We start from the raw sequence: 19,658 nt of genomic DNA, 5'->3' as shown, positions 1-19,658 counted from the left end.
TCCTCTGCTCCTGGCGCTTGTTCCTGGGGAGCAGAGCCCGACCCCCCCTGGCTCCAAGCTCCTTTCAGGCAGTTCAGAGATCAGAAGGTCTCCCCTCAGCTCCTGTTCTCCAGCTGAACCCCCAGGTCCCTCAGCTGTTCCCATCACACTTGTGCTCCACATGATGTTGTGTAACGTGTCCGGTCGGGCTCAACAGCCTCCGAACCCCCAGCACACGGGACAGGGGCAGCACACAGGGGGGCACAGGGCTGCAGGCCTGGCTTTAAAAGCCGCTCTTTAGCATGCGAAAACATCAGGCCCAAAGGCAGCAAATATCACAGTGTGATGCACAGTTACAGGTCAATAGGGAAAAAAAGAGTTCTGCCAGAATCAGGAATTTGCGTTTGGACTGGGGTGAACAGCAGAGGTGAAGCATGCTTTCCTCTACATGCTGCTGTTGGCTCTGGCATTGGGTTTTTTTTTTATGGTTTTCTGTTGAATATTTCACCCAAAGGGGAAAAAAATGCCCTATTCATGGCAAGTACATTTCAGTAATTTCACCTGCTTTTTCCCCAGCATTTCAGATAAATACTCACATCCCCACTTTTCATAAGCTCAGGTGTTACACACAGTAAATGTGACAGCTCTGCTCGCTCAGACTGCCCGCTGAACATCCTATGGGAGCTGGTTTAAGGCACAGACAAGTCGGCTGCTCCCCAGCACAAAGCCGCTGCTTAACAAGAGGCCCTTTTATCATTTAAACAGCATTAAAGGAGTTAAACGCAATATACTGGTAACTATGCTACAGCAGATTAAGTGTCCATCCCGAAATTTTAAAACTCCACTTAACCTGAGACAGATTCCGGTTAATATTAACTACTTTCAGGACAAGTTCAGCTCAACACCAACATCTGGAGCAGACTCTAATGAAATACTACACACTGCAACGTTTCCTTTTTGATAGCTAATATGTAAAACTGTCCTTCGTTACATTTAAATGGACTCATTAATAAAATATCGAGGATGTGCTACCTTAAGACATCAGGCAAAAAAAAAAAAGCATAAACTGGCGATAACGTTATTTCTATTTTTAAATACATCCCACAGAGGTACCCAAGATAGATGAGAAGTGCTAAGCCCATCCCACAAGCTTATTTATTTATTTAATACTTCTTACGAGCTATTTTTAACCACAGAAGCCAGCAAAAGGCATCCATTAGAAAAATTACATTGGTTAGAGGCCTCCTCAAACAGGTTAAACAAGTGAGGTATCTGGCTGAATGCAGTGTTAAGAGATGGGGGTTTTCCCTTCCTTTCCTATTGGTTTCTGGAATAAAAAAGAGCAATTTTATTTTTGCAGCATCAGCTAGACCAGAATTTTACCTGCAAACCTCTGTTAGTCCTTATTCCCTTCCCCTCTTCCCACCAGGTTTAATTTTGTAAGTAATGCAGAGTTTGGACGCATACACAACATGCTGAGCACACGGGGACAGTGAAAATGGAGATGTAGGAGTTCAGCTGGGGGTTTTTTAAGCCTTGGTTGCACACATAGAAAATAAATGAGAGGAAACGCTCTCCTAGTATTGCATCATTTTGCAGAAGACCTAAAGAAATTTAGCTTGGTGTTGGTAACGCAGTTTTCCTTAAGAATCAAGATTCTTTGGTAAGCTAAGAAACCAAAGGAGGAACATCGCATCTTTGACACCCAGCCCCACCACATATACAAGTTTGCACGTACAAAAATGCCAGAGCTACATTGTCAAGTTATTTACTCAGGAAAACAAAGCTGACTTGATTTCTAGATGTCATCTTCCTAACTGCTTGCTTTCTCTGGGGAAATGCAAAGGTTTTACAAGCACAGCCTGAGCAGCATTTTCCCCTTTCCTCCCATCTGAAGACACAAAGCCTCAACTCCAAGGGGATCTCTGGTACCCTGAGCAGCTTCTACACACAACAAAACGGGTATAAAAGATGAAGTTTAGAGGGGATACAGGTCCTGCGCAGAGCCCAGCTCAGCAGATCCAGGGTAAATACAGGTGGTTGTGCGAGTCAGGTAAGCACAGGTCGCTTCATTAATGCCGCACCTGGATTTCTTAACAACTATTCCTCCACCTTTTTAAATTTTGCATAAAGTAAGATTTGTTAAACCAAAGCACCGAGGTTTTTGGTGTCACTTGGAACAAGGACAGTTTGTTTGTTCTATCTGCCTGGAGAAAGGCTCAGTTTGCTGATAACAGACATTACACTGAGCCCATAAATTGAAGGCTTTTATCCATCATCTGTTCACACATGGTGCTAACAATGCTTGATGACTAAGAAATACTTGCATTTCTAAAAGCAGCAGCTTTCTCTGTCGTGGAAAGGTCACATTGCACAGAGCACTACGGAAGCAGTCGATGCACAGCAGTGGCACCAGCAGAAAGCTGGATAGCAATGCAATTTTGTGGGTATAAAAATCACTACTAAATTTGAGATCCTGGATACCCAACATATACTCTGTATTTGGAATTGGGACTCAGGTCAGGCCTGGTTTTCGCAACGGAGCTTCTGACACCAGTTTGATTCCTGACTTATTTTGGAAATATTCTGAGTATTCCGCACGTGGGCATTAGAAAGCAGACTGCAGTCTGTGAGTAGTAGGCAGGACCCCAGGCAAATTGTCTGCTGAAAAGCCAAGTTCAAGCGTTCACATATTTCTTCCCCCTTAAGTATTACACTGGATGACATTAAAGGGCTAATTTCCAGGACACACCATCCATCCAACATTCCTCAGACTGCCCAGAGAGAAGAAACGCAAATTATTTGCCCAGTTTCAAATTTTTGCTTGCAACCAGAAACTGCTGAGACTCAAAGCCCTAAACTCCGGATAAGCTGAATAAGCAGTGATTCGAGAAACTAAGAAATGCTGTTTTCAAACTATACATCACCCATCCACTCTTCTTGTGAGCGAGGAGCACGGACGTACAAGCGATTTACCTCCGAAGCCAAGGATGCATCCTCCATGCAGACTTAAACCTTCCCACTTGAATCAAATCCTCCTCCACAATTACAAGTTGTTACGCCGCTTGAACAAGAGGAAGCAGAGACCTAACATGTCAAACGGCTTCTTTACATGCCTTGATGCCGTACGTTCAACATTTCTTCTGGAAGTGCTGTTCATATGAACACTTGTGCAGCATTTCAACTGAAAACATAATCAAATGCTGTCAAAATACCTCATTACCGGGGTCTCATCAAATTCCATAATGACATTATACAAATAATATCCCTCTCACTGCAAAAGCATGCTTGTGATTTGAGTTTTCATTTACTAAATGAATTATGCTCTATCAGTCTTTGATGTCAGACTCCGACCCTAAGACACGATTCACACACTAAGACACGATTTTTTACGCTAAGCCAAAGTCTGACCTGGGGACCAGCTCACGTAAGCACCAAGTGACCACAGTAATCTGTATTTTGTGAAACCTGCCCCATATATAACATTCTGTTTTCCTGAGCTCTACTATTTTAATTGTAGCAACTAAGCAAAACAACGCAGCGACTACTTTAGGTCTGCAAATACTCATTCTCCAAGAAATTATTTCCATTTACTTGAATAGGGACTTAAAATTACCAGTAATGTTTGTTAGTATTTTGCCAGACCCCTCTCACCTATACAATTATCTCCAGCTCACAAGCTACTTAAACACCCAACTTCTTCTGGGACATTTTCAGCAACAGAGATGTTTTGGAAGATCAAAAATCCAGCAATACTATTGATTTAGAAGGAGAATATTCTGTCGCTTTCTGGACACAAAATGCTATTTAAAGTTCATTATTGATATATAAAAAAAATCAAGAAACCCAGTAGGTATTCTAATTTAGGATTTCCAGATTCCGACCAGTTTTATGCACTAGTGCAAGGAAAGAAACACGGTATGAGAAGCACAGGCAGAGGTTTTCTGGTACCAGTTCCGCACTAGACAACCCAACTCCTTTCTCCACCTTCTGAAAACCACACCAGCTTATGGCACTGAAATTATTTGCCTCTCTCTATTGCATCAAGACTAGAATGTACACAGACCTCCAGCAGGTCTGTCAGAGAAGACCCGATGTCTTCTTGGTATTGGCAGGTTCTGGAACCAGCTGACAAATTTCTCTTTACAGCTACTACAGAAATCATTTCCATTGGTGTAACTGCCCTGAACAAAACCTCACCCATTTATCAGTCAAATCAGCAAAACACAAACCTCCTTGAAAACAATGATCCAGGGAAGCACAAAAGATGGCCCATGAATTCTGGAAAAGCCAGGTCGCGTTGCAGCACTGAAGGTTCCACCTCTCAGTGATGCTGCTCAACGGGAGAGGGGAGGAACAAAACCCACCGAGCGCCAACCACCAGTGGTGTTTCACACCTTCCTATGGGAACAGACAGACCCCCAAATCCACCCCTTCCAAACTAAGTACATGATCAACTGCAACTACTTAAGGAAGTAGAGGTTAATATGGGCTGTCAGTCTCACAAAGACTAGTTATCCTGGAAAGCGAGGCAGGCAATCTTCCGTATCATCCTTTTTCTCTTCCCCTAATCCGCATATTTATAATGTCTTTTATACAGCATTCAGCTGCACGTGTCTGGAACAAGTTCATTACTTGGTACAATAATGTTCTTCGTGCCCCTTCTGGCAGGGAGGGCGCCCAGCAGAACCTCCCAGAACGTTTGTCACGGCTTGGTGGGAGGTTTGGTTTGGTGTGGGTTGTTTTGGTTGTGGTTTGAGTATTTTTATTTCATCCTGATTCTTTCAGGTCACTGGAGCCACTAATCCATTCATATTTTTTTTAGTGTAGAACTTGGAGTGTGTTTCAATTTGGAATAAAGGGGATTGATAAAGGGAGAAGAGAGCTTGAAAAATAAATCAGAATTCAGAACAGGGTGAAAAGGAAAGCACCTGAAGTGCGTGCTCACACTTCATCCTGATGCTGACAATTTGCTCTAAGGTCTTGTACATGCTTTCGGGAAAGGTTTTCACACTCTTCAGAAAAGAAAAACAAACACACACAAACAAAACCAACCAACACAACCAAACAAAAAAACCCCAATCAATTAAACAAACAAAACCCCGAACAAAACAATTCAAGTGCCAAATAAACCCTTAAGATCAGGGAAAACAATCTACTCCATTACAAAGGGAGGCTGGAAGAGAATGGAGCAAACTGTACCTTTGAGCATGCCGGTGTTTGATCATAAAAAGTGTTGCCTACAGAGATGAGACTCTTGTGTACTGCAGCATGTACCTGATCATACACTGACATGTAGGTAATGATAAAAAGGCAGATTTCTTGGTCACGCTACACACTAATATAGTTTTGCTTTGAAACACTAAACAGGGAGACATTGTGCATACTGAAATACAGGTATATCAAACTATTGCACCTAAGAACATTTGCCTTAACCTACTGTTTCTCTCAGGCCACATCCACCTTCGATGCACCTACCATGTGGTAGTGTTATGTTTGCACCATCAATGATCGCCTGTGCCAGTTCGTGATCGTTGCTCTCAAAAGCGTGCGCGGCAGCCTTGAGCGCGTCCCAAATCTCCTTGCGACCTTCGAAAGCCGGCGCCGTGTCCCAAAACTCATCTCTCTTGCTGCGCAACTGTCCGTCTGTCATGGGGTAATCACTCTTCCATTTCGGTTTCTCTTTCTTCAAGGGCTGATTACGACCGAGCGCAACTGCGGAGGAGAAAGAGGAAGGAAAATTTAAAAGACGTAACAGCACAAAATGATTGAAGTGCCCTTTAGTTATTCTGTTTAGTATCTATGGAGCTAAAATTTCCTTTTGAGCAATTCTGATCCTTCTTCGAGCCATCGCCTCGCTTTCCTGGGCTCCACACAATACTCTGGTAATACATGAGTTTTAAGAGGCTAAGGATGTTTGTTTTGCATCATCACCTTTTAAACAGTTTTAATTCAGAGTTAAGTATATATAGAAAGGCAAATAAGACGCACAAGGGCTAGAAACATCAGAGAAATAAATCTCTAAAGAATGTGGGAGACTATGGTGGATTCCCTGATGGAAGGCATGGGGACAGAAATTGGCCTTGAAGACATTAAGGCCTACCCATGAGAAAGATGGGAGTAAAGGAGTATCTGGGGATGTTAAGGATGTACCTGTGAGAGAGAAGGGAGTAAAAGAGTAACATTGATGATAGCAAAAAGAGCCAATGAGACGTTACTGCTGTAACTTGGAACCAATAGTGAAGAGACACGTGAATTGGTAAAACTGTATAAAAATGCACTTGTGGCAATAAATGGCATCTACTACTTTCACCCTGGAAGAACTTGGTCTACGTCGTTTGTCCGTCTCAACCGCGACAAAAGAATAACCCAGGAATCTATCAAGCTTTAAAAAGCGGTTACCTCATTCACAATGAGCATTTGTTTCATTCTATCTACAGCTATTTATGTGTAATAGTCAGTTAGGATAATCACATAGGTGTGATGCTGGTGGACTAAAACCACCTGCTCACTTTAAATTACAGCACTGCGCTAAAACCGCCTCTTCCATTTCTGCGTGTACGGGGTTATTTCAATTTCTGTTGAAAGGAAGAACAAAGGGAGCACACTTCAGTGCGCACCGGGAAGGATCTTCTCCCTGCAAGAGTCAAAACCCCATTTCCGTCAGCCCCTCCTGGACATACGAATCTTGAGAATCTCGCTGCAGTTGGACCCTGCGAGGACAGGACGGGGAAGATCGCGGCGACAAACCACTAAAACACAGCTCAACACTGCAAAATCTTGAATACACAGTCCAAACGTCTTCAACAGTTCAACTAAATGTAAGCACGTTTGCAGCTGAAAAGCAGCAGCCCCTCCATGGGACACGTTGTAGGAACAGGGTGATGAGTCCTGAGTGCTCCTCAAAGCCAGATGAGCTACAGAGGACTGAGGGCAATTAAAGATCCCACCACACGTGCTGCTGGAGATCCATCCCCGCCTGCAGTCCCCGGGAAGAGCCCTCGCTGTCCCAAGGGGTCACAGGAGCCCCAGCTGCCACCAGGCCAGGGGACCACAAACAGACACCGTCTGTCACCCCACGGCCACTCTTTGGAGAACGAGACAGCACAGCTGCTGCTTATCTTGTCTGCGAGGACGGGAGAGCACCAGCAGACACACGGGTTTACATTCAGCGTTCTGTAGCCCATGTCCACCCTTAGAGATAAAAACAAACACTTCCTTTCTCCAGACCCTCTTATTTTTTTGCCAGAAAGTTGACAACAGCTGACAAAAAATCTCCTTATACCAGGCCTCAGTTTGCAATTGAAGAATAGTGTAACGTCTAAATATTCTCCATAGTTTTTAACCTAGACTTACACTGTATCTCCACAGTTAACTACATATTTATGGCAAAGAGTGCGTGTGAGGGACATGGCAGAGTCAATGTATCATAAACACTCGTTTCAGGTGAGCTGTAACATTTGCAAAAACACTGTTTAATTCAAATATTCCCTTTCCTTTGCATTCAGCTGTTTTCAAAGCCAACACCAAGCGCTGGCTCTCAGGGCTGACCATCAGTACCTGGTGTTGCAGGAGGCCAAACCACACACATGAGGTTACACCTCACGTCCTTACACACTCTGACTTTATGTGATCAAAGAACTACCCACTTCAGTTAATAACTCAGAATGACATTCACACTTCAGACGGTGAGACTTAAGTAATTGAAAACAGCGTATTTAAAAGACCTCTCGATGGTAAGGTGACATTGGCAACTATGTCAAGGTATAAGCTTTCTGATTAAAAAAGCATAACAGAGGATATATTTGAGTAGAAACAAAGTCAGATCATAATTAAAAGCAGCAAACAATTGCATGGCACATACGTCGTGTCTCCAGCCGGTGTCACGTATCCCATGCAGAAACTAACAATAATAAACTTCGGAGTCCTTTCAAGTGACCGCAAGCATTTATTGCTTTTTGTTTCCATGGGATTGCTCCCATTTGCTCCTCAAAGCAGCGCTGCCCATTTCACAGATTTCAGACCAGCAAACCCAGTGTCTGCAAAGCACGGAGCTCCCTGGCTGAGCACACGCGAGCTGGCAGCCCATGGTGGCCCAGCCCAGACGAGACGCACTGTGCATTAAACACTATATTATGAAACTGTCAAAAACATACGTGCTAAAACAGTTCAACAAGGAATTGTTTCCTTATTAAGGCTCAGCAGCCAAAGCATGAAAATTTCAGACAGACAGATTGAACAGGACACTGTAGGAAATTTGGGTCAGTGGGCATCTTCCATTCTACTTCAGCTAACATCTGTTTGCATGGACACTCAATGAATGCTAATTTATCCCACAGGGCCCTCTCCTTCTCCCCAAACATGAATTATGGAAGCGGGTTAAAGGCGCTTCCCGCAGTCCGCAGGCACACGGACCCGCCTGCCCGGTACCCGCTGATGCTGCAGAAACCGCCACGGCCCATCGCTCTGCCCAACAGCATCCACTCTGCACTAGACAAGAATAGCAAGGGAGAGGCTAAGGAGACAGAGATCCTAACAGCCTCCAATAACTTCTCCCTGGAGATACAATCCTTCCTGCACAGACAGCAGTGGTGATAAACCTGGTGATAAAGTCTGTTTTTTTCCCGTTGGAAAGAAGGATGGTGGAAGAAAGTGACTCTACAAATGGCTCTAAAGCCAAATCCACTCTAACAAGCCATCCATCCCAGTACTAAGCCTTTAAACACAACTTGGCGCCACAAACCAATATATAAAAAGGTCTTTAAGGTGTTTACCACTTCCTATAAGTGCTTCATGGATCCCCTAAAAACTTTTGCCTCCCCTGAAAAAATATTAATCTCTCTCTAGCTGTGTGGACAGATGGAGCAGAAGGGGATACAAGAAACTTAGGACCCGTAAAAAAACCCTGATATGTAAAAGGGCTCAAATCTTTCACTTTCCACCTTGTGTTTTAGTCACTAAAGAGAAACATCACTACACTAATTTCTACGAAGTGTTGGACCACACCAGAGGACTTTCCCCTTCCTGTAATAAGACTGATAAAGACTAGTCAAACTAGGGAATGAAACCAACATCAGCAGTCTGAAACACACTGTCAGCTATTCACAGCGTCAGTTTTATACTCCTCACTTTGGAAGTAAATTAGAGCTCAAAAGAAAATGTTGACTTCATTTAAGACCAAGCACATCAGAGGCACAACCAGCTTGCAAAATCTGGAAGAGAAAGTAACAGCCACATTAATTTTTCATCTTACATCACTTCAACATAAGTAAGAAATTATTAATACACTGCTTGAAAATATGAAGAGTTTTACAAATGCCAAAAAGGCATGTTCTCTCTGAAGCAATACTGAAAGTTGCACATCTCACTAGATGTCAATGGTTGATATTTTTGGCAAGAGATTTATTCGGAAGGAAATATCAAGACTACCACCAGTCTACTTTTCAACAAGGAAAAGATCAGCATATTAGTGACACTTCAAAATAATTTAGACTGTTCTTGCCCCGGTAGCTCACAAATACTCAGGTGGTGCCATGCATTTCAAAGAGGGGTGAGAAGCTGCTGACAACCTGAAGGACTCTGCTCAAGAGCAACAACCTCTGTTAGTGAGGAGAAACCACATATGTGGCCTTACAAAGGATTTTCCTAGGCTGCTCAGAGGAGTTACTGCAAAGAGATTATGGATGCTCTTCATCCTCCTGGACATTTGACCTTTTCTAGCCTGCGAGTTGCCTTAAAGATGCCTCCTGCATTGTTCCTGTTCCCTTCCAGTCTCAACTGCACCTGCTACTTGCCCGGCACACAGAGCACAAACTCCAAACATCACCTGTAGGACTTGCTGAGGTCCATTCAGGGTAAGGGCAGCAGGAGCGATGGCTAAGGAGGTAAGAAGTCCTGTGACTTACCAGCTTCATCATGAACTTAGGGCTCAGCGTGCACAGGGGAACCCCACACCCAGCCCGTTAGGGACACGGCACAAGGCCGGGGCAGGACAGGGGACGGCAGCAACGGGCTGGAGAAGCAGGTGAGGAGAGGCTGTCGTGTCCAGACTCAGCACGGCTGCCATTCAGGTGCTCCCTCACACACAAAATCCAAGCACTGCTCAGACCCCGTCCCCAGCCAAGGGTCCCTCATTAGACTGTTTAATGCCACAAAGCGACCCCAGACCAGTGGGGGATGAGCAGCTGGCTGGTTCTCTCCCATTAGAATTTGGCTGCATAACATGTTTCCCCTTCACACATGGAGGAGTATCCTGGAGGCAGCTACTACCGTCTGACCCACTAACCTTAGCTCCTGGAAAACTACAAAGTCTGATTTTTCAGAAGCAAAAACATATTTCTCCACTCTTTGCAGGCTATCTTATAACCCAAATTACAAAGGTTTGTTTCCCTTCCTCACAGTTTCCCATCAAAGCAATGGAATCAGTAAGGTTATCTACACTTCTTTTGAGTGAGCTTCTGCAGATAACTCCAGATATTTAAATCAGTTTTTTAACAGAATGTCAAAAAAATGTCTGTGCAGGGCTCTTTCTTTAACAGCTGTTGTGCTTGTTATGTCGCTATCACTGTGGATCACAGTATTGCTGCCTCCTCTAAAGCAGCCCAGATGAGCAGGAGCAGCTGGTAATGGAAGAGTCTCATACTAAAAGCCAATATCCAGCTAAAGCATTCATAATTCCTACTTTATACACCCATGAACTATATAGCACTCGATGATCAAATTGGATAATATTTCTGCCCCAAAGGGCTTACTGTCAAATCAGATAAAGCAAATGCAAGAGCTGAATGAGACATCAGACAGCTCCCAGCCCTGCTGAGGGCAGGTGGGTCTCTGCTTCCGTCGGGAATCGGATTTTCCTCCTTCCCAGTTCCTGACCACCCAGGCGACCCCTCTAAGAGGGGCCACGGGGTCTGATCTCCTGTTAGAGCCCAGAGTTACCTCCAGCAACCGAGCTGAAATTTAAGCTTTTGAGGAAACGTCTCCTTTGCTGACAGTCAGCCTGACGTGGGCTTTTCCCTCCCACCTCATTTCTTCAAGTATCTTGCCTATACCTTAAAATAACGCTCAGAATAAAATTCGGCATGTTGAACTCATGAAAGTGCTCCACAGTGAATTTCTTCCTTTTCCTTTGAAACAAAAGCATCTGTTGCTTGTGGCATTGGTGTTTTGCTGCTCTTGTAAGAGGTGGGAGAAAATGTCCCAATTTGGCCCAAGTGTGTGTCGGAAAAGTCTCCATGTGCACGCACAACCCACCCAGTGCACGGATCGCCTGGCAGAGCAAGTCCCAAGAGGTGACACCTGGACTGGACATGCTCCATTTTAGGACCGGAGGCCCAAGGCTGTTGATGTCCATGAATCCACCAGCAGCTGTGTGCTGGATTTACAAGAACAGGACCTGTGTGTGCTTTCCGAGCTCCGCAGGCAGGTGTGGAGATGGATGAAGATGGATGAACAACAAGGAACAAGCGCCGGGGAAGGGTGGCACCGAGGGACCCTCCGCCTGCGGGGCACAAAGTAACAGCTGATCCAGGCAGGTATTAGAAGAGAACATCAACATGTTGAAATTACAAGATCTGGTGATACTTTAATTGTTGTTGGTGGTTCCCACCCCCTTTGTTTTGTTTAGGAAAATATCTAAAAGAAGAAGAAAACCGCTTAAGAGTTGAGAGATGAAAAAGATTTTGAATGAACTGTGAGGAAAGGAGCAGGAGCGGCGAACAGAAGTCCTGAAGGAGGGAGAAAACAAGAATAAAATGAAATTAAAAACAAACTAACAAAAATGACTAAAACCCTAACCAAACAACACCCCCAAACACAACAACAAAAACCCACCAAACCAACCAACAACAACCACACACACCAAACCAGAGCCTATCTGAATGGGAAAGATGAGATGTGGAGAGGGTGGGATTTGCCAACTGCCGGCTCACGGGATTAGGACAGAAATGATAAGTGGTCAAGAAAACCACAAAACCCAAGACTTGCAGAGCTGAGCCCAGCGAGGAAAACGTGGCACACAGGTACAGTTTGGTTTGCTTAAACCAAAGACCCGGGTTCAAGAGGGGAAGCGATATCCTCCTGGGATGTGCAATTTGAGAAACAGCCACGGGTAATTATTTGAAGACAGGCAGGAGAAGCTAACTAAATATTATTCAAATTGAACTAATGATCAAAAATATTTTCTTTACAAAATTGCCTCCCTGTTGAGGATCAGTTGCTAACAAAGTATTTTTCTAAGACAAATTAAATGCACGGTAACGGTTTATTACCCATAAAGTTTCTTTTAGTAATAGTCCCAAGGGTTTCCCTCCCTGCAATCAGCAAGTTATACTCTACTTTATCAAATGAGTCTCAATTTAAATCTATTTTGCTCCAATTTCCTCATAAGGTATCTTGTAATTTGCTATCAATATCTAGATCCAATTCATCTTCATAATTTTCTCTGCCTCATTCTCTAGTGTAATCCTTTCAATCGCTGAATTACAACAGCGTTTGGAGGAAGAGTCAGTACCCAGGACGGGTACAGAACAACAGCGAAACTGGGGAGGGGACGGGGAAATACGGCATCTAAGAGGCAGACAATTTGAATTACATTAAGTAGCATTGGCTTACACAATTTAAATTACATTAAGTAGAACAGGCTTACACAACAACAGGAAGACGGCAGAATCTTATCTGTTTATTGCTAGGTTTTGGCATTTTTCTTTCTTAAGAAGGTTACGTTTTTGCAAGGCAAGAAGAGTCGTTTTGAAAGGAAGCATCCCTGGATAGCAGTAAAAGATTTCCAGCCTTACAAATGAAATATTTCACTGAACAATTAAATTCTCCTAACGAGGAAATGAAGCAGCACTGATTTTTTCATATGAAGACTAAAGGAAATATCTATTAGTACAGTGTGGGGGAATTCAGAGCACAGTGATATTTCTGGTGGTCTTGTGGTCTGAGAAAGATGGGAGCTTTCCCAGTTCTGTGTGTAGACAGACAGACTGATGCAGATGGACAGATATAAAGGCAATGCTTGAAACTGAATTGTTTTAGGCTTTTTTTGTGAAGGGAGACTGAGAAGGGCAAAATGAACGCTGCAAGAAAAACAGCTCCTGATAGAAATTCAAGTTATGTCTTTAAACAGATCTATAATAAAACATCAGGCTATAGACTCAAATGCATGTTATAATGTTCTAGGCAAACCAGTTGATTTTGAGCCAGGCATGAAGTGAACTTGTGGTGTGAGGCTTTGTTTTCTCCTCAACTCTTGCCCAATACCTTCCTCCAAAAGGAGTTAATGACACAGGAGAACCTGTAGTGAATAAAACGCGAGTTACGCTGGTAATTACAGGCAGCTTTGGACAAGTCACCCGTGCTCACTGCCTCCCCATGCACACAGTGCACTAAAGCTTTGCCGAGTCAACCCAGAGGTTTCACAGCATGAGACATACAGCACATGAGAGGATGAGGCCATATGAATATGCTGGACAAAGAGCAAAACTGGCTCTAATTACCAGTTATTACACTGTCTCTTCCATTTCTTCCACCATTTTCAACAGGAGGTACGGAAGAAATCAAGAGAGCTTGGTATTCCCAGGCAGCTCATCACTAATCACTCCTTGCATTTCAAAGCAGCCAACAGTATTGCAGTGAGGAAGAAAAGCTTCACACGTTAGAAACCTGCTCCCTGATGGTACAACCAGATCCCAGCATCGCCCCTCAGCCCAGCACACGCGGATCTATCCAGACGGCCCAGCCGCGATGCACACACTGCGCTGGGACACCCTGTGATAACACAGGTCGCCACATCAGTGTATTCTGTCTAACCTGAGGTGCAATTCAAGAGATGAACTTCAGCCTCCCGTCTGTTCACACAGCTTTTATGAGGACGGTTCCTCTGCTCTCAGGGCTGCGAGAGCAGGACGGCAAAGCCCAGTGGTTACAAACACTCTGAGTAAACAGTGTTGGATAAAGCAATAATTCAAACAAAGCCACTGTGAAGTTCTCTACAGTTATTGCCTCAACATTTCAAACAGCTTTTCAAAGGTAATTTTTCACACTGGTCTCCCACCAAAAGCTCAGCACTATTTCCTAGCATCAGGTCTATGGCTTTGTTATTAGTTCACAAAAGCTCCGTGGTTCCTCCCAAGCCCTGCACACCCACCAGCTTCCCGCTGGAAGCACAAACAGAATGTTTCCCAATCACCTCGATTAAGCTCATGATGCAACAGCTCTTCTCCCAGCCGCTGAGAACATGGAACGGAGCAAACCCCTTTGTTACAATCACCACCTCAAATCCTTAGCACCTCAAAGAGTGACCACGGGTAAAGCAGGAACACGCCAGACTGTCCATCTGTCCTGGAATCACCCATGAGAGGAGTCCTGGAGTCACTAATCCTGCTTCCTCAGCTGGTCAGAGGAGCAGTGGCCACACCGGCTGCTCGGCGTTAGCTTCAGCCTCACAAGAAAGCCCTGGTAGTGCCACGGTGGAACCGCTTCAAGGGACACACATTATCAATGCAATTACCTCTCAGCACTGCTTACATTAGAATTTAAGGTGTTCCTATCTCTGGTAGATGCATGTTTTCAGCTGGATTCGGAACAGGATAAAGATTTACCTATTTGTGTAACATGGTGTGCAAGCACCAAGACTTCAATCTGTACCATCTACAGTGCACAACCAGACTATCTTTTCCGAAGCCTACGACAAGCAACATTAAGGGTGCTGTCAGCAACATGAAAAATATTCTATTTGAGATAGGCTGCATAATGTGCACGATTCTTTTGACTTGTGTAAAGCTTTGTTTAAGATAAGACGTGATTACAGCCAAGAGCTTGGCATCAATGCAGCATGCAAACCAAAGTAAGCGCGGTACGCAGCACAGCGGAGCTGGCAACAGTTGTGGGACGGCAATGGGAAGCTGTGTAGAGCTTACCTATTAAAATACCAAAAACAACAAAAAACAAACAAAAACCAACAACACCACCACCACAAACAACAAAACCCCAAAAAAACACCCCTGGTGCTTTCTGTCTCCCATCATGAGGACAAATGCAACTCAGCAACTTCACTTCTGAAGTATGAAAACCCCCTCATGTCTTCCTCTCGATTCAGTTAACAGGGAAACTTGAGACACATCAGATAAAACCACGAAGCAGCAAGTTCCCAGGACTGGCCAACTCGCTGCCGGTGTCTCACCCTGACCTGGGCACCTGCCCCGACTGCCAGTGCAGGTTTAACACAAGATCTAGCATTCCCAGCTGCAAATGAACACTGTCCTGGCTCGGGAGACCCCGTCCTCCTTGGTAACATTCTCCCTCTGACCACTGCATAACAAGCGTCTATATGAACTGCTAAGGAAAGGTTTAAAGACATTTACTAAAGGCTGAGACTCCTCCTGCCAAAACACAACAGCCAAGTTCTGTGCGCTTTGAGCAAAACACAAATCAGGGTCTGCCTGAGCGGCGTTTAAACTAAAGCTTTGCTTTTTTGTTGGCTTAAACTGCGGGAGCAAGGCAGCCAGTGCCAGGCTGTCGCGCAGCCGGACCACACAAGGTCAGCACAAATTCTCCGGGTTTGGTAAGTGACAGACGGGGACATCTGCTGTACATCTGGTCTGTGTTTAACGCACCGCGAGTGCTCCCAACTCTAGCACAATTTCCATTAAAAATAAAAAAAAAAAGGCAGCCTTATCTTTCATCCTTCCAAAACGTTCAGAAATATTGAAGTGATAATTTTCTTTAAACAACACAGCGGCTCCACCCGGCCGGCCGGAGCAGCCTCCTCGGCACAGCCACGTGCAGCCTGCGCACGTGGTGCTGCAACTTCTGAACGATGCCACCAGTGAATTTAGGTCATTAAGTAAACCCAGACTTGTGCAGCTCTTCACTGGGTTGGGAGGAAGGACCAAAAGGGAAGACAGAAAGAAACAAGCTCTGTCAGCACCACAGAGATTCACAACTAGTTTCGACATCATTTAAACCTCTTCGGGTCACCACTACAGCTCAGGGCTACCTGGGAAAATTTTAAAACCGACAGAGATCCTAGAAATCCAGAGTTCCCCTAAAGTCAAATTGCTTATGAGAAGCTGCAGAAGTCAGCACGACTTCAGATCCCATCTCACCACACTGTTCATTTGCACTGGGCTCTGTTGCATTAAATCCTCCCACCAAAATTTGAACTTGAACACGGTCTGTGTAATATAAGGTATAATGCACAAGCCAGGTGGGCAGTGTGGTGTTTCTAATGAACACCAGGTGAACACGGCATTGCTTTGCCACGTCACTTCTCCCATGCACAGCAGGCACAAATCCCAGAAGAGAGTGAACAAAAAAAGCCTCCAAGTCAGTAACTGTCTTCACAATGACCAGTGATTAAATGAGCTTAGTTACAGGATCTAACACCATGTCTTGAATTTATTCCAGTGTCACAGTTCTTGGCAGGGATAAAGTTTCACATTAGCCAATTAACTAAATGCACTATTACTGTATCTCAGCTACTTAAGCTCATCAGTTAATTAAGAGATCAGTATAAGCTGAAAATAGGAATCTTACCTGACACACATACCAAACATACATTATCTTAATGATTTAATTTTACAGTTCTGTATTATGTTTCACAGGTGCCAGTTGGAAAACTGGAAGGCAACCGCTCAGTTTAAGGAACAGGTGAAAGACGCCTAAGCAAACATTTAAAGATTTAATCTAAGAAACTGTATTCCTTGGAACGATACTTGCTGCTTTGATAAGCTCTATTTTACAAGGTGGTTTTTCATGATAAAATTACCATTTCACACCCATTATAAATGACTTCTGTATCAATTTTTAGATGCTTTCAACCTGGTGTTGAAAGAAGCGTTTTATCTTGCTGTCTAACACCTACTACTCATTTTCCCTGGTAATTTCTAGAAGTGTTTCTGGCAGCGTGAGCTGAGCAGGCAGACCCGGGGCACACGGCCGTGCTGAGCACCTGCAGCTGCAGACAGATGTGTAACGTAGGATAACGCACCCTCAATGCTCCTCAGATGTCAAGCTTCTTTCTGCAAAGCAGCCTCTTACCCAGCTCTTAAGAGCAGGTGTTAACACCTTCTGTAGTAGCTGCCAAGTCAATCCTGCCATGCCCAGCACACAGAGCTATTTAGGAGCAGAAATTAACCTACCTCACTCGTTGAGGTTCATCCTTTAGAGTCACACAGCACAAGTCACGACACCACAGCATCACTCGAGACTCCTCCAGAACGTGGACCTGGTTTTCCACCTACCAACAAGCCCATCTTTTTGGAATATTTGACCCTCCTGGCAAGTTTACAGCCAGAGGATAAAAAACCAAAACCAAACCAAAGCCTTGCAAGGGGAAAACTGCATTTCTGCAGCAGGTTGATTAAAAACAAACATTAAAACCCCTCAATCTAACAAGATCCCCTCTATATTTCAGCTGCCCTTAGCACAAATGGCTCTTCGTCCCCAGAGAAGTTTTCCACATGCTACAATATTTTACCTAGCAGGACTCATTCTCCTCCCCTGCTGTCCCTGCTTTCCCATCAGTTAACAACAATTTGCCACATTAACAAACCAGATATGACCACAGCAGCTAAATGAGCCTCCAGGTGCTCCCAAACAGTGAGGAACCAGAAGAACAAGGTCCATTAGCGTTCATGTATTCGACTGTGCACACTGAAGTTCTGCAGGGCAGAAGTCTGACAGACGGGGGCTTAACGCCCTGGCAAAATCAAACACATTCACTTCTCTTCTATAGCCAATACTTTCTGGATCCACAATCCAGTTAATAAGCTTGAAAATTTATTCATGGGAGCACATAGGCTCACAGCCCAAGCAGACTCCAGCTCTGAGTTCAATAGCCCGTCATCTAAAACACGCAGGGGAAAAAACAGCTAAGGGAAAATGATGCAAGTTGGATTTTTAAATAAGCAATTTTGAAACTAAATTCTTATCTGTTCTGGACAGTCATTCTCCAAGAAAGACCAGCAGCCAAGACTAAAGAAAGCTCAGCAGCTGACAGGTCTATGAATGGGTGTGAAGGCCAAGCAGCATCAATAGCTCAAAGGTGCAACACTTGGGCTTCTCAGACAAGAGTCATTTGGAGCTATCGGTGGTTGTCTTGGGATGCTGAGAAAGTCTGCTCCTCCCCAAACCGCCACCAGGGGTTAGAACATGCAGTAAAGAACAACTGAAGATAAAGTCGGAACTGTCTCCTAGAAAATTAACTCCTGCCGAAAACCCTGGTGGGGCCAAACCTACATTTAGTTTTCACCCCACGTGAAGGATACGAACTTGCCTTAAAACAACCTGTGAAAGAGCCACAGAATCTGAAGCGGACACTGGGATCTGCTTAAGTGACCGCATTAAGTAGTAAAATGAAAGCAGTTAATTGCAGGAGCTGTGAGGACCCAGGAGCAGCTTATAGCAACTGACTGACAGCTCTGTTCTCCAGCGGGAGATGCTGGAGATCACAAAGCACGGGAGGAAAACAAACCCAAACCCAGACATGAGAACAGCTCAGAGAGGGAAGCGCCATACTAGGATCACCCTGAGAGCATGGCAGCAGGATAAAGGCTGCCTTTGGAGGAGGAGAAGCAAGGTTGGATCACTTCCCCATCCCCACGTCCCAGCCGTGTCTCTCGGCATGTGCAGCTCCTCTCCCACACCAGAAGGTGCCCCGAACGTGTCACCTCTCCTCTTGCCTCTGGTCTCCATGGACATCTAATGATGCAGATCTTGGAAGAACGGCTAAACCACACCATGAGTTGAGTTTTCATAGTTAAAGCTTGTTTTGAGCTGCAATCTCCAAGGAAATAGATTCTATTCTTCTGTAATCAGACTAACGACTGGCTTTCTATACTCTTTTGCTGAAAAGAGCTCACTAGTTAGCATGAAAACTGATTTTAACACATAAGAATCTGCACTGAAATACCTTGAAACAAAAATATTTGTTTTGCGAGAGAAACGATTCCTTATTTATTGGCCTTCAGCATAAACAAGTGAAAGCTGGAAAGTTTCAAAATAAGAACAAGAAAATAAACGGTGCGGACGCCTAAATCTGAATTGCATAGGAGAGATCCTTCAGCTGTAAAAAACCCTCACGTTAATTTCTAATAACGAAGTGAGACATGTGAAGGAAGGGAGGTGAGTGCCCTGAGCAGCTAGAAGTTCACTTTATCAACGGGAGATGAATTCAGCTTGGAAATTTGGCAGGCAGAGGGATCAGATAGCAACAGCACACTCGAGCAGGCAGCCCTGAAAGAGCTTTAGGACAAGATTAGATCAGTCGGTAGAATTTCTAAGACAGAATATCCTTTTTGACACAGCACTGAACTAGCAAATACAGAAGCCCCTGCCGGCACCGCCACCTTGAACTTTGCACAACCTTGTTTTAAGCCGAATTGTCACCCCTTAATAAAACAATTCCTTCAACAGGTGTGACTGTTGGATAGCAGCGCTCTTGGCATCTCTCTGGATGTCACCTGCCGAGAGATGATGACAATGCAGGACACCGGCGGGACCCAAACGCTGCCTCCCCACCCCCAAGCATCTGTAATATTTTCCTAACTAAAGTGGAGCTCAACGCAGATTATTAACTCTTGCTAATAAGTTTCCCACTGCAGTAAGATAAAATGCTAATATCATTTCTTCCATAGTCCTGCGGCATACCATTTATATGATTTTCTCTGAATATA

At 44.4% G+C, this 19,658-nt stretch overlaps 1 protein-coding gene across 2 annotated transcripts in view; it reads right to left on the bottom strand.

Annotated features, from left to right (window-relative positions):
* Positions 1-19,658, bottom strand: part of UBTD2 (ubiquitin domain containing 2) — a 50,015-nt gene that overhangs the window by 19,341 nt on the left and 11,016 nt on the right. For both annotated transcript variants that reach the window (XR_010466091.1, XM_065029508.1), the window contains exon 2: positions 5,458-5,694. Coding sequence is in view for 1 of the 2 variants with exons in the window: in XM_065029508.1 (XP_064885580.1) it covers positions 5,458-5,694 (237 nt within the window). In the remaining variant the exon portion in view is untranslated. The remainder of the gene's footprint in view (positions 1-5,457; positions 5,695-19,658) is intronic.

This window comes from Columba livia, chromosome 14 (genome assembly GCF_036013475.1).
Source record: "Columba livia isolate bColLiv1 breed racing homer chromosome 14, bColLiv1.pat.W.v2, whole genome shotgun sequence".
In the NCBI taxonomy this organism is placed as follows: Eukaryota; Metazoa; Chordata; class Aves; order Columbiformes; family Columbidae; genus Columba; species Columba livia.
This window is presented reverse-complemented; position numbering and strand designations above follow the sequence as displayed.